This window comes from Aythya ferina (genome assembly GCF_964211825.1).
Source record: "Aythya ferina genome assembly, chromosome: 4".
Classification (NCBI taxonomy): domain Eukaryota; kingdom Metazoa; phylum Chordata; class Aves; order Anseriformes; family Anatidae; genus Aythya; species Aythya ferina.
This window is the reverse complement of record NC_140300.1, coordinates 56,569,959-56,597,954: the sequence shown is the minus strand read 5'-3', so window position 1 is coordinate 56,597,954 and position 27,996 is coordinate 56,569,959. Positions and strand designations below refer to the sequence as shown.

At 40.3% G+C, this 27,996-nt stretch overlaps 1 protein-coding gene and 1 long non-coding RNA gene across 3 annotated transcripts; one reads left to right on the top strand and one right to left on the bottom strand.

The window, feature by feature from the left end:
* The first annotated feature begins 198 nt into the window (after positions 1 to 198).
* Positions 199 to 27,096, top strand: LOC311436386. 2 transcript variants are annotated; one of them, XR_014692794.1, is made up of 13 exons: positions 199 to 250; positions 3,151 to 3,331; positions 7,354 to 7,503; positions 7,698 to 7,879; positions 10,545 to 10,650; positions 11,197 to 11,424; positions 12,933 to 13,027; positions 14,847 to 15,026; positions 16,761 to 16,869; positions 20,657 to 20,785; positions 22,002 to 22,224; positions 22,680 to 22,873; positions 26,611 to 27,096. It is a non-coding gene; the product is annotated as an uncharacterized lncRNA (long non-coding RNA). The 2 variants fall into 2 exon arrangements; XR_014692795.1 differs by lacking the exon at positions 199 to 250 and having other exon boundaries at positions 2,003 to 3,331; positions 26,611 to 27,094.
* ING2 (inhibitor of growth family member 2) lies at positions 24,088 to 27,691 on the bottom strand. The gene is made up of 2 exons (XM_084518518.1): positions 27,433 to 27,691; positions 24,088 to 24,901 (listed from the first exon to the last, which is right to left on the bottom strand). Exons 1-2 carry the CDS (start codon positions 27,599 to 27,601, stop codon positions 24,231 to 24,233), a joined length of 840 nt encoding a protein of 279 aa, XP_084374644.1. The 5' UTR covers positions 27,602 to 27,691; the 3' UTR covers positions 24,088 to 24,230.
* Between the last annotated feature and the right edge of the window lie 305 nt (positions 27,692 to 27,996).

The following is a 27,996-nucleotide window of genomic DNA, read 5'->3' as shown; positions in this document are numbered from 1 at the left end:
TTGTTTCTCAAAGTATCAGAGGACTTCCCCAAAGACTTGTGACACATCAGTTTCCTCTCTTTTGTGTGTTTGCCCTTTTTCCTTTCTCATACAGGATCAAATGTTTCATTGGAAGAAAAAAAAAATTGGATGACCTAAAAAATCAGATAAAAGGTTGATTGTAGAGTAAGAAGAGGTAGTATAGAATTTACAAATTACTTGGGAAAAGTGGCAAAGGCAGCCCCTCTCTAGCTTATGATTGGTTTTGTAGGTAAGTTAATTTTGATAAATTGAAACAGAAATATTTAAAAGAGAAAAAATTATATTGTTGGAACAGATTTTTTTTTTTTTTAATTATTGTTTACCCAGTCAATTATGCACTTGTCCTGGTTTTGGCTGGGGTAGAGATAATTTTCTTAATAGCGGCTGGTATGGTGCCATGTTTTGGATTTAGGACAATAATCATGTTGATAACACGCGGATGTTTTAGTTGTTGCAGTGCAGTGCGAGTCCAGGACTTTTCAGCTTCTTGTGCGTCCCTGCCAGCGAGGAGGCTGGGGGTGCTCAGGGAGCTGGGAGGGAACACAGCCAGGGCAGCTGGCCCAGAGGGATGTCCATGCTGTCCTGTGGTGCCCCCCCGAACAATAAAATGGGGAGACTTGGCTGGGGGGGTGGGAGGTGGGCAACTGCTGATGGACTGGGCATCAGTCAGCTGGTGGTGAGCAATTGCACCGTGCATCACTTTTCTTTTTAATTATTATTATTATTTTATTATTATTATTGTGGTTTTCTTCCCCTCCTTAGTAAACTTTCTATATATTAACCTTTGAGTTCCCACACTTTTACCTTTTTTTGATTGTATTCCCCATCCCACTGGGGACAAGTGAGCAAATGGCTGTGTGGTGCTGAGCTGCCTGCTGGGCTAAACCACAACAGCACTCCTAACATTAAATTACAGTGCTGGGGGGTTTGGCATGGACAGTGAAGTTAGCAAGGACCGCTAGATATATCAGATTGTATGACCCCCCATTTATTATGGGACACTGCATTCACAAGGAGACCCCATGTTAAATTTAGGAAGATAAGAGCATTAGCATCCTTGAGGGACTGAGCTGTGTGCTGGGAGCAGGAGATACCTGGTGTCACCTGTTGAACCTTATGGCCAAGAGATGCAGAGAAAATCCTGGCCTGATCTCCCAGCTGGCCCTCCTTGCAGCAGGAGATTGGACTGGAGACTTGCTGAGGTCCTTCCCAACCTGAGGTTACCTGTGATGGTAAGAAGGGACACTGTTTTCAGTGCTGCAGGAGTAAAGGAAAATCTTCCAAAATAATAGCCAGTCTGACATGGGAGAATGATTTCCTAATATCTAATATTTTTCCCTATAGACAGATATTGTCTATACGCACACATGCATTGGTGGAGTCAGTTATGTATGAGAAGGAAAAGCAGTTTTCCTCCTCACCTCTGTAGATAAATGCCAGGAGCATGAGTTTTGCGTGTCTTATTACAGTACTATGAGCGTTATAACAATTCCATTCAGTCTCTAGGCTACCCAGAAGCAGGGGATTCATAAATTCACCGATTAATTAGCCTGCAGAGACCACATGGAGGATGCAGTCCCACATGCCTACAAACAAGCCCGTCTGTACTGTACATAACTCACACCCTAAGAACCTTGTGCTAGTTAATGTAAGGCAAACATGAAGCACCATAAGGGGAGAGGGAAGTAATTAAATTAACTCTAGGGGAGGTTTCGAGGGTATTTTATTAATTGCTTTGAATTCCAATTAAAACTATGTATCTAGTGAAGAGCTTCTGAGAACAAGTTCGTTATTTGGATCTGGCAGTTGAATGATTTCTTAAAAGGAGAAAATAATAGAAAGGATTGTCTTTTATAGAATCTGCAAGGGTTTTTTTTTGTTGTTGTTCTTGTTTGTTTGTTTCTTTGTTGTTTTTTTAATCCAGAATGAAAGTTGTGATGTAAAAGGTATGCCTACAGCTTAGTGTTTTGGTTTTTTTTTATGTATGATGTAACTCCATATATAATTTAATGAACAGACTTTCCAGTTGATTCAGTTGGTACTATGCCTGAAGAAAATAGACTCGGTCAGTTGAAGACCATCAGTGTACATTGACAGTCATGAGTTCATGTGACTATTCTTATTCCAAATGCTCTCATGCTTGGTTACTGTTTTCTGATGGGAACATTGTTTTTCTCCCAACAAAAATCTGTTAATAACAAAACATCTGAACTTGTTTCAGATCAACAAGTAAGCTTCTGAAAGGAAAAAAATAATATATATATATATGTGTGTGTGTTTTAACATAAGGATGCAAAAATTATTTGATTTATTGATGCCAGTGGTGAGAACAGAAATGTGCAATTAATTATGTTAAACCTCTGCTAACAGATTGCTGATATCTGCAAAATCTCCATGCATTTTTCTGAGGTAACCAAAATTTCAGTACTGTTTTGTAGCACAGGGGTTACTCATGTTTATTTTAATTTTTTTAGCTATTACAAATTACCATTATCATAACCCAAGTGTTTAAGACAATGCGATACAGTGTTTGCATCATTCTTGTAGAATGTCTTAGAATTGCATCCAATAATATAAATAATAAAATTTGCTTTAATTTTCAGTTGATTCACCTTGTAAATGTGTAGATGTGTGTGTTTTGTAGGTAAGATATCAGAGACTTGAAAAGATATTTTCCTTTTCCACTGAAGCTAAAACTTTTGTAACAAATTAATAATCTTTTTGGTATGAAATTCATGAAACAGTGAATATTTTCTGAATCCTGAGAATAACATGCTTTTGAGAAAGGACATCAAACTTTAGCCTCCAAAATATCAGTCAAGAATGGAAATCCGCGAAAATGTTCTTGTCAGAAAATAAGTGCTTAACAAGTTCCTTATTTTATTCTAATGGACGTTAGATGCTGAAAATAGGTTTCCACCTGGGACAAACCCTCAATCTCTTTGTTTTTCTCCTCTGAATTTGATGAGAGTTCAGTTCTAACATGAATCTTGCATCTCCTCTTTTCAATGCAAATGTGTTGAGTCGTAGCTCAGAGCTCTGATCTCAGTTCTAATCGTTGCTCTGTCAGTGTATTTCTGTGTATTTGAAGAAGACTTTGGCAACCTGACTTATTTTGTTCTGTTTCAGGGCTGTTACCTGGACCAGTACTACTCTGCTGTTCTCTGCAGTAAGCATTACCCACCAGAGGGAGCCGAAGCCAGGAGCTGTCAGATTTTGATCTGCCTTCCAATTCCCTACTGCAGGTCTTCTCTTCCACTTCACAGGAGTTTGGATTCAGGTCTCTGTCCTCAGGTTAGCTTGGGAGCAGGTGAGAACTATGTGGAAAATCAGAACTCAAGTTGCTCTTTGATGCAACCATGCTCCCTCAATATTGGGACAATAGAAAAGCAGGGCTATACTTGACTCCTTCTGAGAGGTTCCCTTAAGCATGAGGTCCAGCTGCCGCTAGTGATCTCTAGCAAGAGAAAGAAACCAGCAGCCAGTCTGCTTTACACACATTTGCAGAAAGGAGCTGGATTTAATCCATGGTATGCTTTCTTTTTATTTATAAAAATGAGGCCTGTGAGTGTTCTTCGAATCAACAAAGATAAACCATGCTCAAAAAAAATAAGGTAACTAAGGTTACCTTATTTCAGTGCCTTCCATCATGGAAAATAATGCCAGCAAAACATTTGTAAGAAGCAGCAAAAATCTTCCCGTTTGCCTTCCCTGAATCATTCCAGATGCTCGACAATTCTCTGAACTCTACTTTCAGTGCATATGAGTTTGCAGAAAGATTTCATAGCAGTGTGTGGTTGAAGTCTGGACTCTGGTAGCTGTCACAAGATTCGCAGTGGTTTGTAACTCTGTTGGTACATGAAAGTTAATCCTTTGTAAGAACATCACGTAGTTCTTACAATTCCTGATTAATTTCCCTAAAACTGTTTTAACTCATTGTCATAAAGTAAAATGAAAAGTAAGTACAATGGGATAAGCTACAACTAAATAGAGTACTAAAAACAAGGTGTTAGATACCTACAATACCTGAAGTGTCTTCTGTTTTCTTTACCTAAAGATTTTAGAGCATGATTTCAAGAGATTTCCTAGTTGTTGGAATTGTTTGTAAAGAATACAATGCTGCTGATAAGTCTGGATGGCTTAGATGAGCATTCAGAAGAGTATAGAGCTAATTTTTCTTGGATCTCTCGTGAACTGACAATATAAACGTTATTGTTGCTACATCTACAGGACCAAACAGTAAATCCTGTAGAATGGTGACAATAAAATCTGCATGTCATTATAGTGTATACACTACTAATTGCCATCTGATAGGATGACTCATTTGAATTTTTATTCACTAAAGATGGTGGGCTAAGGCTAGAATTAAGAAAAAAATCATTTAGAAAAGGCATGATATGCTGACACTTACTTAGAAAATGCTGTGGCATATTGTCGTTACGATTCCCTTACCACAAAAAGAAAAAAAAAAAAGTAGTGCTGTATTTTAACCATTCTGATGTTTGAAATTAAAGTCTTCTGACTTGTTCACATCATTACTTAGAGCATTATATCCATTAGCTTCAGTGGAACTCTGCCTTGAGCAGTATTTTACCGAATAAGGTCATTGTCAAGGAAGGTCCAACCTCACAGCAGTTTAGGCAAGTATCTTCCATTCTTTATAACTTGGGCCCTGGTATCGCAATTAGAATGTTGTGGATCAGTGACACCTGCTCAGATTCCCTGGAATCAATGGAGATCTGTTCAGGAGATCTATTCAGGTAGATCCAGACAAGTTTAGAATGATGAACAGATAATAGTTCCATCTGCTTTCTACACCACTGATTGTGGGTAGACAGCCTGCTAGACCTCGTGTGAGATTATTTTTCAAACTCAAAGTCTTGTCATACAAAAGCAGTAACAATCAAAATAAATAACCTCAATTTCAACTCATGTTTCTGCTCCTTGACAGCTTTTCAAGCCCCTCAGAGGAAGATACAAGAAAGCTGATATCAAATTGCTGTCTAATAGAGTTTGCTTTATGGCTTTCTCAGTTAGAAATTGCCACATATACTTAAACATCAAGTTTTAATAGATTTTTAAAATGTTTTATTCTGTCTGGATTCTATCTAACTTACAAAGGGCTCATTATCCATATTTCAGCATTACAGAAAGAATGATTTGTGTGTTTATTTTGCCATCAATTTAGTTAGATAATGACATAACTTCTTGGGATTTTTTATAGGCATTTTCCAACATTTCAATGGGAATTAATCTGTCAAATGTAGTAAATAGAAAGACAAAAGTAAAGATTTCAGAAAGATTAGCAGGAGACTCCTAAATTTGAAAAGCAAAGCAAGCCTTCAATTATATAGTTTACAATGGTTCCTCCTCAGCAATGGCTATAGAATAAATAATAGAGTCATATGACACTTTGAATGTACATTTTAGGAGTTTCTTAATTAAAGAAAATAAAAAGAGAGAAAATCGTACAACTATTTTTGGAAGAGGAGAGAGCCTGTATTATAACGCCTTTCAGATGCAGTTACCTAGCTATGAAGTGACCCTTCATTTCTTTTATTTTTCTTATATTGCTTTTTTACTCTCCTAATTATTTTTGACAGCTTTTTATTTTTTTTCTCCTTTGTTTCTGCATTTCATTCACACTGACATTTCAGTTCTCTCATTTGTTTTATTATTCTCTCTTGCTTTTTGTGGGGGTGATACTTTCATATTCTCTGTTTTCACATTTGACTTCCTTTCCCCTCAGAGTTTTATTGTCTCATATTTTATTCTGAGGTCAGGGAAGAGAAGGGAATATATGGCAGCTGCATGCACAGGAAATATGCTCAGTTCTGTGTTTGAACCTGTGCTTTTTTTTGGTTGTTATTTCAGGTTTTTGATCAGACTGTCTCATGCCAGTTACTGCATGACACGTTTATTCATTAGATTCTCCTATACACAGAGATTGCTTCATACTTATATCGAGGAATTCAGTGAAAGATTATATTCTGTATGCACATAGGTTAGTTGAAAATATTTTCCCCCACTGAAAACTTAGGACAAAAAAAATCCCTTTTCAGAATTCAACTAAATATGAGACTTCAGTCATCATATTTTTGTTATTTTTTTGTTAGATCTGTTCATAATTTCGTTATGCTTCCTCCATTGGTCTATATTTACTGTTTTGTCATTATATAATCCAAATGTTAAAAGGAAATAGTATTAAGAGAACATTTTGTAGCTATGAATTCCCTCATCTCCTTATATCATCCACTCAACAGTCTACTATGTCTTCCACTAATAAAGTGCTAATACAGGTACTTCTTCTGAAAGTAAGATGAAGGGCATGCTTACCTGGTTTGATGTGCCAATCCAGCATGCAGTGTTTGTTGAGATTGTCAAACTGAAGTTTCTGAGAAACGGATTTGTGCTAATGCATGGCAGGAATCGTTCTCTCAGTTGGTGTCCTACTGTTATTCATCATTGCTCTGTGTAAACATTGTAGACACTGACAAATTACAGGTTTTTCCAACTATGACTAGTCCACTTCTGAACATACAACAGTAGAAAAGGGCCATCATAATTCCTTCTGCAGTGGGTTTGACAGGATTAGAATGAGGAAGTCCAGTGTCTGCCACTCATAATTTGATTTTCATTTGCATTGGAAGTTTTCTATATTAAAGATAAAAATAGTTTCCATAGAGAGGTAAGACAAAGTGTGAGAGGATGGAAGAAACACAAGATGGCCATATTTTCAAGAGATCATTAAGAGAATATTCCAAAATGCATGTTGATGTATTAAATCCTGTATTTTGTCACTGGTACATCTGAAGGGTTTAAAAGATAGATTTGCCAGGTGGTAATAACTTTGGGAGAACAGCAAATCTCCATGCATGCTGCATGGAGATTCAGTTCAGGCAGAGACGGGGCAAAATATTTCAAAAGAATGAAACTCAAACCACAGTAATCCCAGCTACTGTTCATGGTGTTCTTTTTTAGCATCACAATGTGTGGTTAATTAGTACATATGGCAATCCAATTGAATAAAAACCAGATTTTTTATTCATGAACAGTCACTGCAAGAGTAGTAACGTTGCCCTTCCCCTCCTTGTCATGTCATAACTGGCATGAGAAGTCCAATCAGGCTGCATCAGAGCTTCTGGGTTTTATTCTGTAATGTACTCGTCTAGTTGATTCTGACAGTAGAGACCCGATATTGTCACATACCTCTTGCACTGTGTTGCACATATATGTCTGGAATTTGGTCTGCCTTGTATATGTGCTTAGTCTTCAGGTTTTATTTGGTGATGTGACAAAACAAGGCTACAGACAACTTTTCTGTTTTAACAGACTCTTCTTTTACGTTGGAATGGAGAAGAAGCCATGATGTTCAGTGCTAGCAAAAGCAATGTGCTTGGTGTAAGCTTGGTATGCCAAGACTCTGTGACTGCTGTTCTGGGAACAGGAGGGAGCTAATGACTACTTCTTTGTGATTTTCAGGTAATGCAGGTTTAGAAACTATATTCTTCTCTAGAAAATGAACCTGTGCCCAATTTGGTGGCCTATGAGCAACTTCAAGAGCACCTTTTCTAAATTCTTAAGGAGTTTTTGAAAATAGTACTGGCTGCCTTCCAGCAATGTGAGGTACCTAATTACTTGTAAAAAATCTGTGTTTTTATCCTTTTTTTACCCAGCCAAGTTCCATTTGAAGGCAGAAAATTTCAGCAATGACCTTATTTGCACCTGCTTCGTTAATCATCTGGGCTCTCATCACATAGTATTCAACCATATTCCAAATACTAATACCACTGAGATAATATTCAGGAACCTGAAGACCGTGGGCATATGACCAAGTTACCTTCAGTTCTTCTTGGAGGTGAGTGGTTTAATTTGTTACCATTCGTTCAATAAAGGAGAATTGTTTCTATGGATCGATTCACTTCTGATAGAATCATGTAGATGGAAATCTCAAATGACCAATATTGTCATTCCATATTCTTCAGTTACTGCACAGTCTGTACTAATGTATTTCAATAATCTCTTTTACTTTACTGTGATACATTATGTCATTTCCTACTGTTTCGCATGAACATCTCAAACAAGATTGCAATGAAAAAAACACAGATGGAGGTGAAGTAATTGTGGCAATGCACAATTGTCCCAGGCAAGTTCAAAATAGGCAGCTCCCTGTTGTCTAAACATTCTTTCAGATTAGGGGTAGTAGACAAGGTGTCACAATAGGCACAATGCTGTGTTTGAAAATGACTGAAGCCTTCAAAAGGTGGTTCTGCTGTAAAGAACCAACAAAATGTCCTAATTCCGTAATTTGTGCCTGCGTTGTCTTGCCCATTTCTGAAGTAGCTTACACATTGCTGCAAAGGGCTAACCCTTTGCAATGGTGCATTCACCACTAGCATAAATGTACACAATGCTAAGCATGGCTGGAATCATCCAACTAAAAACAAGTTTTGGCTAAAGAGCCAAAAGAGTCGTCCTCACAATGTCTTCCTGTGGAGACTTTTTAGAATCTCTCGGTCAAGTTTTGAAAAAAAAAAAAAAAAAAGTTTTTGTTTGTTTTTGTTTTGTTTTTTATGTTGAAAGCTCAGAACTATGAGAATGAACTCCTGATTTCAGTGAGACCAGGATTTCAGCCATGTGTTGCAACCAAACACATATTTACCTGTGCTATGGAATTAAAGATCAGTGTGATAGGAGTGTTCAGAATATACACGAATCAAGCCACTTTAAACTTGAAAACATAATAGAGACAACCCTGTAAGACGAATAACTACCAGTCACAGATTGGTGTGTGGGTTGCTTTTTTGTCTTGAAGGTAATGTTATATTCATGAATAGCAGTGTCATAGATATTACAGTGTGGAACATAGTAAAATCACAATGCAGTAGTGTTAGAATGAATAAGGGACTTGTAGAAAGCACTGAAATAGTTATGATGAGGAATACAAACTCTTTGCCTTTACAGATGAAGAATTGGTCTCAGAGATTCTCCAAGGCCCATTTTACATGTACAAAACGCAAGTTTATTCAGTAAACTGGGGGAGGAGTGTGTGCATGCTTATGGATTTTTTCTCATTTATGTAAAACCTAACTAAACAGGACATTTAATTAGATAATTCATTATACAAAACAGGCAGCATGGTTTCTTTTATATTTTTACTGGATTCTGTTAATTTATCAGCTTTTGAAAAAGAAGTATGTGAAGAAGCAGGTGGGTCATTACATTGTTATTTGCCAAAGAAAGGAGTAGACAATTCTTGAGGGAGAACTGCTGCTTGGCCTTTCTGAGACTAGGTAGCACTTTGTTTCTGATGTTGCCTCATCCATGAATATAAGTATAGAAAAATCGTATGTTAATTCCCTGTGCAACTAACTGCTAACTAATTTTAATAGAATAATAGAATATTCTAAATAATAGAATGCTTGTTTGGTCAACTGTCATTTTTATTTTTTTTGGAGTCATGATAATCATTAACATCAAAGACATTCTATTAAAATCTATTAGATACTCATGGAAGTGTCTCTAAGCAAAATTAAAAATGGAAAATAAGCAATTCTTTACAGTATATTGTGCATCTGAGTAGAAACTTCAAGTCTAGTTAAGGTCAACTCTATTTGTTAGTTTCAAAGCTACCATGGGACCCAAACTGTGAGCTAAGGCTGCCTTCCTTCTCCTTTGAAAATGTCACTTTCTGGGGATAAAACCCTCTAACAGCAATAAAGACTTCACTGGAGCAGGAAGATGCGACTCATTCTTCCCTGTGCCAACTGGAGTGAATTGGTTTTCCCTAGTGTTTGTGAGGTCTGTGAGAAATGTTTGGATAAGATCTCTTGGTGCTGTTCCCAGAACATGTGATATCAAAGAATCCTATTGTTTTGCCAGAGACCTTCTTGTCATTGGGAATTTGGAGACTGGGTTTGCAAAGGGTCAACTGAGGCCAGAATACAAAGACAAAGCTCCTGTAGAGTCTATTCTGGCAGGCCATCTTCTGTCAAAGGCCACTGTATTTCTTCATCTACGAGAATTAGTGACTGTAGCTGCCTAAGAAGTGGGAAAGAGGAACTGTGACTATGCTCACTGTGATACTAAGTAGCATCATTGTCTCTCTAGACATCACTCTAGACCAGTGGTCTCCAAACATTTTTTTCATCTGTAGCCCATATTTTTTCTCTACTGGCAAGACAGTCCTGGGTGAACTGAAGGTAAGCACACTGACAGTTTATCTCACTACTTTTCATGGACCTCATAAAGTCTAGAGCTGTAAACAGTCTGTTTGACTTCTGAGTAAATGCAAGAAATTTATCTTGAATCCACCATTGCTGTTCATTGTAATTTAAGATGCAAGCTATCATCACTTGCTTACAAAAGATGAAAAATAAGCAGGTTTTCCAGAAACCTTACACTTGTAGTGACCAACTAGTAAATGGTTTGCGTATCTTCCTTCCAAGGAATTTTGTTTCAATGAATATGGTTAAAAGGTTGTATCAAGTGACAAATGGCAATATTTATTTATTTTTTTCCAGAACCTTGGAGACTGGAGAAGGAGGTAAAACAAGAAATGGAAAGACTGCAACTTGCTATTGGAAAACATAATGCCATTGGTCAGTACTGCTTAGTGGAGATGAAAAGGTGAGAAACAACATCTTAATATGCCTTTTCTTGCAAGTATGATTAATTTGTATGAGATGAGGTAAGTGGGATTACTCTGTCTTCTATTTCCATGTATTTATAATAACATTTTTGAAATGTGTTGCATTCTATGTGCTATAATACAAATAACCAAATGCCCTGTTGTTATACAATGTGATAAGAAATTATATCACATAGTGAAACAAATTATTTCAGCATCTGGTATGACGCAGATCTTTTTTTAAAACAAGACACAAAATTCCAGCATCACAGTTTCTTTCAAATCCCAAGATACTGTTCGGCTTACTGACAGGTATATTATGCAACACCTGTTAGAATGCTGAGAAACTGTTTTGTCCTACATGATGTTCTTTTTTTTTTTTTTTCTAAAAATGTCACTCCTTTCTATCTTGCTCTAAATCCATAGTTTCCATTATGATCTGGTATCAGAAAGTTCTTGATTAGGCAAGTGTTTGACAGTCATGGTCATAATTAAGTCCACACCTTGATTGCTTAATTTTCTAAGTGAAAATTCTGTTGATACAGATCTGCAGAAAAGGTCTTGAACTTGTGACTGACTTATCAGAGATCTCATACCACGTACACTGTCTCACCGTGTTCAGTTTGCAAGCCCATATTCTTGAAACTAGCACATCCATCCTCTTTCAATACACTGCCGTCTTGACTTACATTGGCCACTGTCTGGTGCTTCTCAACTACAGCGAAGAAGAGAAAATTGACTGTATCACACTGTTCAACTTAGAAACTGGAATGGTGGGTATTGTGTTTTGTAAGCTTAAATGCACTGTTCACATTGAAAAGCGGCTGCTAGATGTGATATTTATAAAAATAACTGAGAGTTTAGAGTGCAGATATTTGCATGAAAGTGCTCAGAATTGATCAGCAAAGTGAGAAGTACTTAGTGAACATGTTCTCTTGCTGCTAAAAATTCATGAAGTCATTTTGCCACTCATTTTCCCTTCCACCAAAAATTAGCACTTATCAAAGAAAATACTGCGAAACATTCTTCCTGTGTTTTTTGAATGAGTAGAAACCAAAGCATAGTATCCAGGTTTGCTGCTTAAAATATCTGAACATCTATCACATTTTCTGTGGGCATGAAGAATATTACTACTTTGTGATTAGCTAATTACATATGCAACAAGAATTCAGAACTGGAAATCCCTTTAGGAGGTCGTTCATTTCAGCAGATCTCAAATGCATTGTTATAATATTATTTCCCTGGGAAGATAAAGGACAGTGTTCCACGTGGACTTTGTACCACTATGGTAACATAACCTCCAACACCATTCAGCTTTTCCCACTCTAAGTTCCCACTTTCAGCTGGGGAACGTGAGGAACGTGCAACAAGTGTCCACCCAGCTGGCTGCTGGTGATGCTCAAAATGTGCCCTTATGTAGGAGGTATGTGCTGGCTCTGCTCCCCTCCTATACCACAGGCAGAGAGCAATACATTCTTCAAATAGCTTTCAGAGAGAAGTTTTAGGGGAAAAGGTAGGAAGAAGGAGAAAGATAAGATTATGTTCTTCTGGAGCCTTGTCTAGGTCTCCAGCAGTGTGTCAGTGCCTTCCCACAGCTGAAGAACTGCTGATCCAATCCATTTCCCATGCCCATAGGCAGGATTGTGTATAATTAAACCACCACTGACATGTTTGTTTAGCCTGTCCTGTAGCACCTTTGTCACTGGAGATCTTTAGTTTCTGAAGTAATATATTCCAGTGCTTCCCTGTCATTATGATTGGTCAGTTCTTTTTTTTTTTTTTTAATTATTTTTTTTCCTAAAGCCTTGTTTAAACCTTCAGTGCTCAATCTGAAGGACATGAATTGTTGTACTTCTCACTTAGGTTATTCCTTTCCTCTCACAAGTAAACTTTCACTTAACTGAGGGCTCTCATTCACGTCAGTCTTCTTGCTTCTAGGCTTTGTTCTATGTTTCATTAGAAGTCGTTGTCTTCTACAACTCTTCTCTTGTTGCTTATTTGAACTCTATCTACCATTAAGTGTGGTTTCCAAAACTTAGAATTTCAGAATGTCTTAAAACAACTTCCTTATTTATTCGTACAAGATTTTGTCTTATTTTGCAATGACACAAAATTATGCCATGTTTATCCTGTCCTCCTAAAAATCTGTTTTTTAATTATAATTGATTATTGTACTATACTAAATAATCCTTAAAGTGCTATTCCTTAGACTAATATCAAATTAAGGATAAGGCTTACCTGACATACATATACTTGAAATGACTGTTTTTCTAAATTTCAGGTTAAAAAATGGTTGAAAAATTAACCAACTGTGTACTTTGTGGCAATTACAGATGATCCCATTGGAATTGTTTTTGGAGTCATGATGGAAGTCAGGTAAATTCCTGAATATGTTCCTGTTTTGTTATTATATGTATGGCACACATAATCATTAGTTCAAGCTCCTGTAATGAATGACTTGCTGAGACAGGAAAAATGAGGAAGCTGGCTAATGCTGATAAAGTAATTTCACAAAACACAAATAATAATTGAATAGATTTTGTGCTTCTGCTAGTGAATCAGAGATCAGTGATCTCTAATGGATTTTGTTTTAAACAGAAATCTGCTTGAAACGATAGACTGAAAGAAACTATGCCAAAGTTATACAGTCTGTATTTTAGTGAAGTTACTTATATTAGTACATGTTCAACTGAAACTCATAATACCCTGTTATATAATATCAATGTAATATAATAAAGATATAATAAATATTATATCTTCCTATGTTGTTCAAAAGCATGGCAAAAAGTGCAATACCACAGTCATTGCTTCAGTTCCTTGCCATTGAGCATAAAAACCCTGACCCAGCAGAAGGTTAGCCCTGTTGTAGAGCCTGGAGTTAGATGACTTCAACTAGGATACCTTAGTAAGATACCTTACCTTAGCTTTCAGTCGATGCACTTAAGCTAAGCCTTCAGTGGAAACCTGGGCACTTTGCTGAAAGCACAAACACTATCTTTATGGAATGAGCTTAGAGCCATCTCATTAATCAGGGTTTGCATGATTGGCTTTAGTTCAGGAGCATTTACCTATCACCTCTCCTCAATTTTGCTATGCAAGGCAAAAGTAAAGTTTCAGCATCATTGTGTGTCCATGGGTTTGTTTTTTTTTTAAATATCAAGCCAGTTTTTGAGCAGTCAGCTTTGTGTAGATTCCATATTTTACTGGTGCACAGTTTGAAATTGAGCCTGATTCAGTTATTTGGGCTGTTGAATAGGAGCATACACTGTAGAAAGTGTGTAACTGCACAATGCTTTTGGAGAAATGGCTGGAGAGGAAAGACACAAGCTGTTAGAAAATGATTATACATTTGGAAGTAAAAGGTATTTGAAAGCAGTCAGCCTTGGAGAACTTAGCTTCAGCTATAAAGCCTTGAATGAAAGTATGTCTTTCATTATTATGCTCATTAGATAATTGCATTTAGAAGCTGTGCTTAATTTAGTGAGAAGGAAAAATAGGACTAGAATCTGGGCACATTCTGCTTATCTTTGTGGGGATTTACATTGGCCATAAGGTTTGAGAAAGAGCCTTAACAAGTGATCTGTTGTTTTGGCAAGCATACAAACCTGATCTTAATAACAACTTCTTCCTATTGAATTTTTTAAATCAACCTCTGCTTAGAGGCTGTATTCCAAAATACCAAGTTTTTTTTCTTTTTCTTTTTTTTTTTTTTAATCCTTCATCTGGAGACTGAATAGATACAGGAATATTTCTGGTTACAGTCAGCAAGATCCTCCTGCGATGCACTTACAGGATTTGAAGTATTAGGAAAAGTTTTAAGCTGCTTTTTTTGTTCATTTAATTCTTGTAAGTTTTAGTAGCCTTTTACAGTTGGCAGTTCCTGAAGCTGCAGCTGAATCATTCTAGTGCATGCCACAAAATCAAGCCTTTGAAATTCGTGGGTGCTTTCTTCTCTGCTGTTGTTGTCTGCACTTGTTGGCATGAGGAGCAAGTCATTAAATACAAGAGAGAGAGTTGTTATTGAAAAAAAATTATTTAATAGGAGACTTATGTCTGACCTGCTTCCCCAAATCAATTCTGTCTCCATGGCAACAGTCACAAGTGTGTGACAAAATATTCAGGATTTCTCTAAAGAAAAATTAAAATACTTAAAATGTCACTTTTCATGGAAGCATCATATTTTATCCTTGAACAGGTTTCCAAAGCGCGTACATAGCACATGTACAGGAAGATGAGCCTTTTGGCTCAGTAGAGCTTCATCAGCTAATGCATCAGAGTACATCTCCCCATGACAAACAGGGCCCACTGCAGTACAGACATAAGAATTAAGACGTGCTCTGGTAACTTACCTGATCTGGCGATGCTTTGAAAATAGGTAGGTATTTCTTCTGAAGTCGACTTTAGAGTAGCTCTGGTATGGTAATCATCACGGTTTAGAATACAATTTTATTATGATGTTCTTTATGTTGAAATCACCCAGAAGTACCTTCACAGTTTACCACAAATAGCATAAGAGGGGAAGGACTCAAAATTATTATCAAAATTATTCCGCTCGAGTGGGCAGCCGAGCTCCACCACAGCCGCTCTCTCACTCCCCCTCCTCAAAGAGGAATGGGGAGAAAATATGTGAAAAGGGCTCAAGGATTGAGATAAGGACGAGAAAATCACGCAGTAATTATTGTAACGGGCAAAACAGACTCGGCATAAGGAGATAGTAAGATTTATTGCCTATTACTAACAAGCGAGAGAAGTGAGGAAACAAAGGAAAAAGCAAACCAAAAGCACCTTCCCCCCATCCACCCTCTTCCACCTCCTCCCCCCGAGCGGCGCAGGGGAACGGCGAATGGGGGTTATGGTCAGTCTACAGCACGTCTTCTCTGCCGCTCCTTCTCGGTCACTCTCGTCCCCTGTGCTGTGGGGTCCCACCCACGGGATGCAGTCCTTGATGAACTGATCCAGCGTGGGCTTCCCACAGGCAGCAGCTCTTCCAGAACTGCTCCAGATATGGGTCTGTACCACGGGGTCCATCCCTCAGGAGAAAACTGCTCCAACCTGGCTCCCCTACGGGCAGCAGTTCCTGCCAGATCACCTGCTCCTGCGTGGTCTCCTCTCCACGGGCTACAGGTCCGGCCCGGAATCTGCTCCGGCAGGGGTCTTCCACAGGCGGCAGCCTCCGTCGGTGCAGGGCCACCTGCTCCACCGTGGTCTCCTCCACGGGCTGCAGCGTGGAACCCTGCTCCACCGTGGTACTCCATGGGCTGCAGGGGGACATCCTGCTTCACCATGGTCCTCACCACAGGCCGCAGGGGACTTCTGCTCCGGCGCCTGGAGCACCTCTCCCCCTCCTTCTACACTGACCTTGGCACCTGCAAGGCTGTTTCTCACTCCCTTCACTCTCCCAGCTGCTGTCTGGCACAGCGTTTTTTTCCCTGTCTTAAATATGCTCTCACAGAGGTGCAAACAACATCGCTTATTGGCTCAGACCTGGAAAACAATGGGGCCCTTCCCAAACATGGGGCAGCTTCTAGATCTTTCTCACAGAAACCACCCCTATAGCCCCCTGCTACCAAAACCTTGCCACATAAACCCACTACACCTTCTATCATTAAATAAAATGCAATTGTAACATAGATGAATTTGTCACTCTGGTGTACACTATCATGAGATTACAGATTACTGCATTGGAAATCATAGATCATTGAACAGTTTCTAAATAAAAACATCTCCTTTTGTTGGCTATTTGTGGATGATTTCATTTATCATTATTTGACATTTCCAAGTTTTACAAAATTAATATAACATTTCTTCACAGATGCAGAAAATCCAGTGATCTAAATGATATTCAGAAATCCAAGTCATTTGCCATTTCTAAACTTCCTTAAAAGTCTCTCAAAAGCTATTTGCAGCCAGTGTCTCCGCTCCAGCAGCTAACTTATACAAGTTACTGTGTTCAACTGACAATACACACGTTTGTTAGCATCTCCTTAGCACATTACGTCAATATTAATTTGGGGAAAAAAATAAAAATTAGGTTTTGCTTTTCTGATAGAATTTACCATCTATACATATTTGAGGTTTTTACTTTTTTTTTTTTTAAATCTGTTCCTAGCATTGAAATTTTGGTCCATTTGAACACCAGCACAAAGTTATTCAAGTTATGAAGGCTGTGATCAGCCAACTCCAGCTACTAGAAGGAGCAAGAGCAGTCCAGCTTGCAGGTCTGTAAAAACTGGTTATTGTACTGGTAATGCTTCTACAGTTCTATTTTCTCACACTTCTCCACAAAGTGAAGAATGATTGTCTGTTAGTGTTGAACATTTAAAAAGCAAAGTTTCTAAGTAGGCAATAACGTAGTTATGAAGTGGGCTGCAAATTTAGTATAGTTTTATTATCTTGGTTGTATTCTTGAGAAACAATGTGTTCTTTCTCATTTAAAATTGGATAGCAAAGTTTAAGTCTTCAATATCTGATAACGCCAAAAAAAGCATTACGATAATTTCAGGTCTGTATAGCTCCAGAAGAGGAGCAGCAGGTGACAGACCAGGGAGCATGCAGCCACTGCAATAAAGGTGTCCACAGGCAACAATTAAAGGCACTCTTCAAGGCCTGAAAATAAAGTGGTCCAGAAAGGACAGGGTCAGAAACAGTCAAGGAGCAGGAAAGTCAAACTAAAGAAATGGCAGTACTAGACAATCACCATGTGACTAGGCAGAGATCCGTTTTTGTTCTTGTTGTTTACCATGGACTCCCTTCACTCTAGACTTCTAATGTCCTTTTATATTCATTTCCATCACACAAACCGAAAATCTCTTTGTAGTTATAAATGCCTCAAGAAGCACATAGAGTGTTTCCATACAAGCTCCAAAGGAGCGCACAGCTAATACCCATCTGAGATACTGACTCCCAGATGAACTTTACTATATCCTTCATGGGAAGGCTACAATAGCAAGTAAATTCTAGTCTTTTCCCCAAAAGTATGAAACAAATTTGTACACTTAAAACTTGACACATTTTAAAGTTTGTACTGCATGGAGTTAGATAGCATCCTGTTTGCCTCCCACAAAAATCTCTGCCTCACTGAGACCCTGCAGGGGCAGAATGAAGTTTGGGGTGGCATCTGTAATCCTACCATTTCTTAGCATGACTGGTGACCTAAATAAAACTTTCAGTATTAGGTTTTTCCAAGATGTAATTTATACTATGGCTGTCAGGAGTTAAGATAGCAGTTGCCATGGAGCTTTAATCTTTTTTTAGGCTTTAGTCAAAGGAAGCTGGAAGTCTGCATGGTGGGTAGAACCCAGCTCAACAGAGTTTTATTTAAATTGGGACAGGATTTCATCCTAATTTCTTTACTGAAAGTTACTCTCAAATATTCTCAAATTCTTTTTAGTCCATTCTATTTTTCAGCAGGAGATGAGAGAGTTTCCTTTTAGGCTTCTTAGCTCATGTTACATTCAAACATAGAAGTACCCTGTTGCTCCCCCCTGCTCCAACTATGAACTGTAACTTTCTCCTAGTTCTGTGCACACTTACCGTAGTGAATTCAGTCACTAGTTTTACCATTTCAGTGGTAACAAAACTATAGGGAGGATTTCATTTTCTGTGCTAAACACATTCTATGCTGTAAAATAGGCCTTTAGTAAAGGAGAAGTAATTAGAATTTGAATCTTTGTGTATGCTACTTATAACTTCCGTGAGGTATATGTAAGAAAAAAAAAAAAAGCGTGCAGTGAGTGAAGTGCATCTCTGAGAAGTATGAAATCAGCTGCAGTAGTGTTCTGCTGGAGCAGCACCATCTCCTTCCTAGCTGTTTGCAGGAATGGAGATGGACTCCTGCCTAACATTTGCTGTTACATTCAAAACATTGCTGACTTACTTAAACCTGAACTTGCCCTACCTAGTAAACCAAAAGGACACGGGGGAAAAAATGTAGAATTTGTCAAAACAAGTTTGTAAAACCCCTTTCCCTACCAAAAATTAGAAAGGATTCAGATGTAATGAGCTTGATTTTAAAAAGAGACTTGGATTTAAATGAAGCTGTCCTTTGTCTTTAATGAAAAAATTGTCAAAACTTTCACGAAATAGAATTGTCTACCAGCCAGCTCTAGTGGAAATCCGTAATTCTGTAGCAGTTCCAAGGACTGCAGGATAATCAGAACATTGTTACAAAGGAGATGATTTCAAGCTCATTGAACTCTTGCCTGACATACCATGCCTCTTCTACAACAAAATAATAAATGAAACATTTTCTTCTAGGAGATACAAGTCTGTGGGACTTAATCAGTTGTATCATTTGTTTTTACCACTGACAGCAAAATCTATCTAACTAGCACTGGACAGAAAAACAATTCTTGTGGGTGTGAGTTACAACCTCTCTCTCAGCATCTTAAGAGAATCAGATGCAAAACCAACCATTGATTCCACTGGAAAAGGACTTTTTTGAACAAGAATCCACTAGCAGTGAGGAAGACCTTAAGAAGAATTAGACTGTCCAATGATTAAAAACATAAGGAGTATCTCAGATCTCTTAAGACCAGCTATTCAAAGAGACTTAACTGTTTGCCATGCCCAAGGAAAGCTATGCATTGTAAATAGGATTTAGAAAGCCATTTCTCAAGGAAACAGCATAAAGTAACTCAGAAGTTTTGAGAAGGGAGGTGAATAGGCTATGAGGTGCTTATCTTCAAGATCAGATGCTTTACTCTGAATTGCAGAGCGATGCACACCTGAAAAACCATTTGAGGTTTTTTAACCTTTCTTCAGCTAGGGTTCTATAAGAAAGTCTAAAGAAAAGCAGCGAGTGCAACTACTTTTGTAACCTCACCTCGCTAGTCTAGTGGGAACTTTATAATGTACAATCCTGTTTCTTCGGACTGTTGCATTTCCACAGGTCAAAACACACTTGCCCTGCCTCAGATTTCTTCCACAGGGGCTAACCAGGCTTGCTAGTGCTGATGGAGAACAATACAGATATCCTGCTTCCAAACTGCAGCACAGACAAGTTGTTTTTTCATTGCCTGCCCATGATACTCTATCTTTTTTCCTGACTACACTACTAGGTACCTTTCAGGACTAACATACCAGACACTTGAGTTTAATGCAGGACTTTAAGCAGACAGTATTACCTTTGATACATGCAATAGAAGGATTTCAGATGTACTGCCTGACATGATAAAAGTATCTTCATGAGCTGGAGGGGCTTTTATCATTGCTCTGTTAGATCCAGGTACACAAGTATAAAGAAACTGGGGGGGAAGACGAAGAAGGGTGGGAGTCTACATGAAATTGCATTTAAAGCAAGAAAGGCTTTTATATGGAACCTACAATATTTTCTTTAATCTGAGGTGCCAATATCAAAAACTTGAACTCCCAGAGACTAAGACCTCTTAATGAAAGACATCTGTATGCAGATGAGAAGAAAGAACCCAAAGCCCTTTGCTTTGCTCATGTGGCAATCACTGCGGTTTTATCACGATAGACTGGTTGGACTTTAGGGGAAACTGAACAGTGTGCAGTTCAGCTCCGCTGACTCTAAAGAACAAAAAGCCAGATTGGCTTTAAAAGTCTGATCTGTTGCAGCCAGAAGTGGTACAGCTACAGAAGTGCCAAACCGCTCATTTTTAAGTATGCATTCAGGCAAATGGAAGTCCTTTCTTTCAAGCTGAAACTAGGGGCTTGAAATGGAGAAAAGGTCTTCGAAATTAGAAAATACCACTGTCTTCGCAAAGGCCCTTTCTTTGCTTAGATAAATTCAGGGAAGAATGGAGCATTTCACTTACCGCTCTTCTATTCTAGTTTCAAGACTTGTCAGTAGCACCTTACCATTTCAGGATGCGTAGATTTAATGTTCGGTGGAGAAATACAATTAAAGTTAGTTTGAATACAGAGGAATCATCATTGTGCTCTGTAGCAATCAGCAGGTCTGAACGTATGGCAGCATGCAAAAGACTACCTTTAAGGTATTTGCACCTGTTGCAACTGCTAATTTACCACATTTGGATTCAGGCAGATCACACAATAAAGTAAGACGCAGCAACTGGAGGAAACTTCTACTGATCTTGCAAAGTATCCAAGACCTGTCCAGAAATATGCAGTAACTGCTGCAGATACCAGGATGGCCTCATAATATAGGCAGTAAGTTAAATTGTTCATTTTGCTTTTAAAATACTGAGCTTTCTATTAGGTCTATTTTTTGTTTTGGTTTAATGCTTGGTTGGTTGAAATTGTTATTTTGTCAGGATTAACAAAACTGGTCCATGGGACAGTGCTCAAGAAAGGATCTTGCTCCGATGCCATTTTTTTTTAAATAGCTATAAAATACCTTTAATTGCTGATGAACTTACATTACTTCAAAACTGAAAGGCAAAAAGCAGGAACTTAAAAATACATTGCATTTTCATAAGCTTAAAGAAAACAAAATATAAGCTTGACATTTGATCTGTGCTGAATTAAGATGAAGTACTAATTTCCAGAGAGGAAGCAGTTTCCTCTGGTTACGTACACTTCTATCAACTTCCCAACACAGTTTGTTGCCCAGATTATATTTTAAGAATCTAATTTTGCTTCATGATAGCCAATGCCTATCTTTGAGACAAACTGACTAGAAGTTCATATTTCCTTTTCACTTTGCAAGTGAGATTCATTCCTTTCAGAATAGGAGCTCAACATTAAGAAGCAATTTAAGAGTTCTCTACTTACCTTTGATTTCATAGTAGCATCTTGCATGTGTCTTCAGTAATTACCATTGATCTTGCATGGAAACAGATGCAAAACCACAAAACCTGAGTTTGGTTAAAAAGGTGGTGAAATGCTGACAGCCAGATTGTATCAGGTCTTTCCTCATGCAGGTTTTAGCAACAACTTAAAAGTATGTAAGGGTGGTAACTTTAGATGCACCCACGTATGTTCGAGGCATGCTGCTTATCTGCTTATAAACTAGTGCTGAATTATTCCTGCATTCGAGTGATTTCAGTATTAGGCAAAGCAAATGCTGTTTCCCCAGCAGTATCTTCACTGGGAACCTTGAGAAGTCCTATTCCCTACCAGAAGGGCCGTTAGCATGACAGAAAGCATCCCTTTGTTAGATCTGAACCACTGTCAGAAGCTGAACTTTTCTGTACCGCCACAGCGTATGCTAGCCCTACTTCAGCAGTTACTCCAGGTGATTATACAAGGCCCACAAGCTCCCTTCTCTGCCTTGAAAAACACATTCTTGATCTAGCTAGCAGAAATAAAAGTGTACGTTCCAATTTAAAATAGTAATGTTACTAATTACAATTTCACTTGCATTTTGTTACTGCAACTTTGGTGTTTACTTAAATGGGTGTGGTTGTTTTCTTTTTAACCCTAGGAAGCATCACCATTTTATGGACATACTACATGTTGATACAATCCCCAGCCCAAGCCTTCCAGTCTTCCCAGGAATGCAATTCAAGGATTATTAAGCTGTAACAAATAGAAGAAGGAGTAACATGCACCAAGGAGAACTTAAGACACTCATCTGCATCATTCTCTGGACAAAGTCACTAACAATGATCCCCTCTTTGCAACCTTATCACGTGATAGCCTGGAAAGTAAGTCAGGGCCTTAGAGTAAGGTTTACATTCCCTCCTATCCCACTGATGGTCAAAGCCCTTGGGGCAGTTTCCCACAAGTGCAGTTTCCTTACTGCAGCATGGATCTCCCCAGTGAAGCTGGTCCACTTAAACTAAAGTTTTAAAGCTCAGAATATTGGCTCCACACTCCCCTGCCATATGTTAACTAATATTACTTGCAAATGCTAAAATCCCGTTAAGGAATCAGATCCTAATTGTGGAAGCAGGCGCAGTGTTTTATGTAGCTAATAATATTTGGAGACCTTCCCGTTGATTCATACCATCTGGCCCAGCAGCGATGAGGCTTTCGTTACGCTACGTGCAGCACACCTAGCCCTCCAGCCCCAGCCAGCACAGCCCTCTAGTGGAGATGCAGGATTGAGCTGGGATGGCATTCATCCACAGCAGCTTGCTTTTGCTCCTTTGCCTTCCAGGCTGTTCTCAACTCAGCTGTGCTTTTCGATCGTACTTGGCCACAGATGGTGTCACTTCTTCATCTGTGCCCTCATGGAAGACCGTAGCAGCAAAGAACAGAGATCTACGCAGACTTCAGAACACTTCCAGCCCACCTAAAGATAACCTGCGCGCCTGCTCTACCTGCCCTGCCAAGACACGGGCAGCCTTCCAAGTAAGAACACTGTTGAGCGTAACCCTAGGTATAAGCTTTGGTATACCATTTATTTCTCCTCTGTTAGTATCTCCCATTGCAAAGGAGCAGAAGCAGCTGTTTCCATCTTTTTCCACCTCCTCTAGAGGGTGGAGGAAGTTAAAAAATAAACTTTTAACAACCAGCTAAGTTTAGACACTATCAGCATACTTCAGAAAAATAACGTTTAATGTTAAAGCCCTTCAGAAATCTGCTAGGATTTGTCTATTGGCTGTATGCCAGCCACACTTTTTAAAAAAATAAAATAAAATATTATCATCATCAATACTTAAGTGAAAGCTTTTGCTTTCAGGCTTTTTGGATAGTTGCCCAAGTCCTAGAGCTATTGTGCTATACTTAAACCCAGGAGTGGCCACACATGTATCAAAATACTACTGAAGGAAAGCAAAGTTGATGTCCCAAAGAATATCAATCACATTCCAGATCTCTAGAGATTATGATGAAGATTTCACCACACTTGCAGTTTCTGTTCCCAGAAATGTCAATATCCCCTCTCACGGGATCCTTCTACAGCTTCAAGACTTGTATAGGCAGTGGCAAAATACAAGTGATCAAGGAAATGGTTTCATCACTAGAGAGACCATCTTAAACAATAAAGACCATATCAAGATGCTCAACAGAATCCCAGCAGAACCCCACTAAGAAAATCCAAAACCTCTTACACACCACGTCTGTCAAATCCAAAAATTGACGCCCATGTGTCAAGTCACAAAGAGTTTAATATCAACAAAAAAAAAAAAAGCTTAAGTTAATGGTATTTTCTTCCTTGAAATAACATACTGGTCATATGAAAGTCACTGAAGAGGTCTGCTTTTAACCTGGAAGACTTTAACAGTTACAGCTGAATTCATAAACCCTATTTCCAAATGTGTGATGTTAACACAAAAATTGGAAACTTAAGACCTGGGATAAAGAACAAATTCAGTTGTTAAGGTTAGCAGTTAGGTGAAGTGTTTCAGTGCCTTCCCCATAACATGAAAAGTTCTTCAGTATCTTTCCTACCACCATTATTTCAAGACTCACAAGGTTTTTTTGTTTTTGCTTTTTTTGTTTTTAAATACTAATGGGGTTAAATTGAAATCAAGCGCCATATGCTTGTAATGTCTTCTGTGAAGGTCTGATGCCACCCTGTTTCAACTATTTGGTTATTCAGTGCAGAAAGTTAAAGATTCACAGAAGGTATAACAGCTTTTAATACTCCATTAATATTAGATTAAAAATTATTGCATAGTCTTATGCATTTCCTAAAACAACGTTCTCTGGAAATTAAACATTTTAATATAAAAGGACCAACTCTTTAAAACACAAATTGCGTTCACTACCTCGATCTTCTATCCTTTTTTGATTTGTCAGTACATTTGTCCATAGTTTTCTCATTATCTCCTCTGCACTTGGGGCAGTACCATTTCCCCTTGGGTTTATAGGTGAGTCCAACACACGAGAAGTGGAACCACTCGATAGGACACTGTTCGTTATCACACCCTATCATTTCGCCGTAAGACACTTGGTTGCATAAGCAGTAAGTTGGTTCATTAGGGTCAATTGCAAATTCTACGGGTGAGACTTCTCTCTCTTGTTTGGCTTTGGAGCGTTTTTTCTTCTTCGAAGATTTAGATCTCTTCTCTTTAGGTGGCTGGTCATCGCAGTCATCGATCCCGTTTGCTATATGGCACAGGTCGCGGCTTTCGCTGGTTCGCTGGCGACGAGGTCTCCGTGAAGACCTCTCCGGTTGGCAGGACTCCATCTTTGCCTTTTCCAGAGGCTTTTCGTTCTCAGACAGATCTTGAAAACACTGAGAGTGTGTTTCCATTTGCCGGGCTCTATTCTCTACCAGTTCTAGCATCTGAGTAACTATTTGAATTTTTTCATCTCCAAGTTCCTGGCTGTTGATTAACGCACGCTGAAGATGCTGCTGCAGGCGTTTCTTCTGAGCGGGATCATTTTCCGACTTGTATTTTTCATAGACATCATCTATTTCTTTTAGCGCTTCTACAGAATGAAGATAATAGAAACAATTACACAAGATTGAACACACTCAATAAAATATAAAAACGTATTTCTAACAGAAAAGAAATAGTACAAGTGTTAATTATAGTATACCCTAGTGGGCTAGATCTGATATTTAATTCTGGTTGCATGTGAACATCAAATCAGTGTTTAAGATTGCAATCTGTTGCGAGAAAAGTTTCTCATGTTCTACAGAAAAGCAAGCTTATTAAAGCCGTTGCAAAAAGAAAGGCGACCACTGCTGAAGCGTGGATAGTCCAGATGCTGCCTCAGCACCTGACAAAGCAGGAATTTTTGTTGAGGTCCCTTTCTACGGTAGTTCCTACACCTACAAACCAGTGATAGCTTATGTCACACAAAGAAGCTGAGAATTCATTATAATCTCACATCATTCGTGTAACCATCATGTGTCACAGACAGCACTCCAGATATTCAGGTCCTCTTCCTTCCCCTTCTTATTCACCTAGGAGGTCTGGTGTTACATTTTCAACCACACTTGGTTATAAAGACGTATGACGCTTCAAGTTACACATTAGCAAACGTACAATTGGGATTTAAGTCAATGTAAACCACTCTAACTGGTGCGTTCACATTACAAAGAAACTACAGCAAGTTTCGTTTTAAATAAAGGCTGAACTTTTCAGAACAGATGACCTACAGTTTAGTGCATCACAGGATATTTTTAAGCTACTAGTAACGAGTGTTTCGGTTTCACTGCTAAGCTTTTTTCTTTCACAAGTCATGCAAAATACCTGCAGGGATTGCTGCGAATCTTTCACGACATTTAGTTCTTAGAAACAAGTTTAGTGAACCCAAAAAGGAGATGAACAAATGCCTCAGACAGCCTTTGTCTGTTCTCTACTTCTCTATGTTGCTGGATTTTAAAATAGTATTTTCTAGACCAAAAGTTACACTCGATCTATTCATAAAAGACAGAGGAACTGCTGCAGTGGAAGGAACTAGATCAGTAGAACTGACAGCGAGATCTGATGTAGTGTTAGATACAGCACTGGTTCCTTTGGAAACAGCTTGAAGATTTTAACAGGCAAGGGAATTTATGTACAATACTCAACTGTGTACTTCTGTGACCAGAATGCGTGTAGTACAATCCTTCTCTTTCTGCAGACCCGTGTTTTACAAACTGGCTTTCATTTTTAAAGAATATTGCCTGCTTTGTACGGCTCTGAAATAATTCAAGCTCCCACTGAGTGGAAGCCACAGATATTATCACAACTTTGTTCACCGTGATTTTTTTCCCTGCTGACATCTTGAAATGGCAGCTTAAGTGCAAACAGCCCCTTTTTACTATAAATTCTGCAACCTGTGTGACAGGAGAAGCCAACAGCACTTTGTTCTAACTCGAGACCTTCACGAGGGGAAGATAAAAATCGGTGCTCTACCTGTCTAATAAGTCACGCAGCCTATTTTTCCTCAGTGCTAGTATTCCGGCTAGCGTTAAAAGCACAGGCTCTGTTTGCCTACAAGCGCAGCCACATCTGCTGCCTTGGCAGGGAAAAAAATTCTACTCTGTTCCTGAAGAGTGCAGAGCCAGGTACTCCCCCCACACTATCTCCTACCTCACCTTCTCTTGTGAGGCAAAAAAAGCGGCATAGGTGCAGTTCTGGATTTCCTAGATTGGGAATGCCCTGCCTGGAAGAATGCACGAGCAGTAACTGTTTGTTTTTCCATAGTGACAGAGGAGAAAAAACGCTCCGCATTGCAGACGCCTCCTTTTTAAGCTGATCGTCCCCTGGAGCAGCCTGTCCGGACCACCACGGGACCTGCTCTCCGAAGGGGTGCCGGGTTTCTCCCAAGCAGAAGGCAGGACTTCAGGAGCGGCGGAGGGGTGAGTTCACCAAACCGCCTCCGTATTCACCCCCAGGACCGGGGGTACCCGCACACCCTGCCACACGGCTCCGACACCTCTGGTTTTGAAGGGGCCGAGGCACGACCGAGCGCTGCCGGCAGATCCCGCGCTTCAGCCCGGCGGAGCTACGAGAAGCTGACGGGTTTCAGTTTGCCAAGCCCAGGAGCGGCGTCGCTCCTCCCCCACGAGCTATCGCCGCCTCCCCCCAGCCAGAACCGTACGAGCAGCACTTCCAGCTGATCCGCAGGCCCGGGCCTAGGCTATATGGATATATCTATATATATATATATTATTGTTTTTTATCGAGTTTCCAGCCTGTTTTCCTGCCTTTTTTGAAGCGGCCGAGCAGCGTGGCGGCGCACGGGCGGCTGCAGGGCTCCAGGGCGGACCCACCCCGCGCCGCGTTAGGGGCAGCGCCGCCCGCCCCAGGGCGCTGCCACAGCCCCCAGCGCCCCGCGCAGCCCCCACGGCCCTCGGGGTCCCCTCAGGAAGCCCCGGCCCGGCCTCCCCCTCCCCTCCCCTCCCCTCTCCTCTCCTCCCTTCCCTCCGCCCCGCCGGGCGCATGTGCGGCGCTGCCGGGCGGTTAAACCGCCCCAACGGCCGCCCCCCCCCTCAGCCCCCCACCCCAAGGGCCGGCGGCGCCCACCTTGGCAGCGGGTGTCCACCTCGCGCAGCAGCGACACGTTGCGCTGGATGTCGAGCGGCAGCGACTCCACGCACTCCAGGTACTCCTGCACGTACAGCGACAGCAGCCGCGACCGCTCGCCGCCGCCCGCCGCCGGCCCCGCCACCAGCTGCGGCCCCGCCAGCATCATCCCCCCGCGGCCGCCCGCCCGCTGCCCGCCGCCGCCACAGGAGCCGGAGCCGGAGCCGGAGCCGCAGCCAGAGCCGCTCGCAGCCCCCGCCCCTCGCCGCCGGGCAGCGCGCATGCGCGGCGCCCTGCCCTTATAAGGCGCGGCCGGCGGCGCCGCCAGGGGTTCGCATTCTCCCGCCTTCCCCCGCCGCGCGCTGCCATTGGCGCGGAGGGCGGAGGGGGGCGGGGGGAGGGAGGGGGCGGGGCTTGGCTTAAAGGGCCGCGGGCTCGCCCTGACGCGCCGAGCGGGGCGGGCTGAGGGGAGGGGCGGGGCGGGGATACCCCAACGGCCGCCCCCGGCACAGCCCCTCCGGGTCCGTGAGGGAATTTTGGGTCGAAACCCGCCGGGATTGGGGG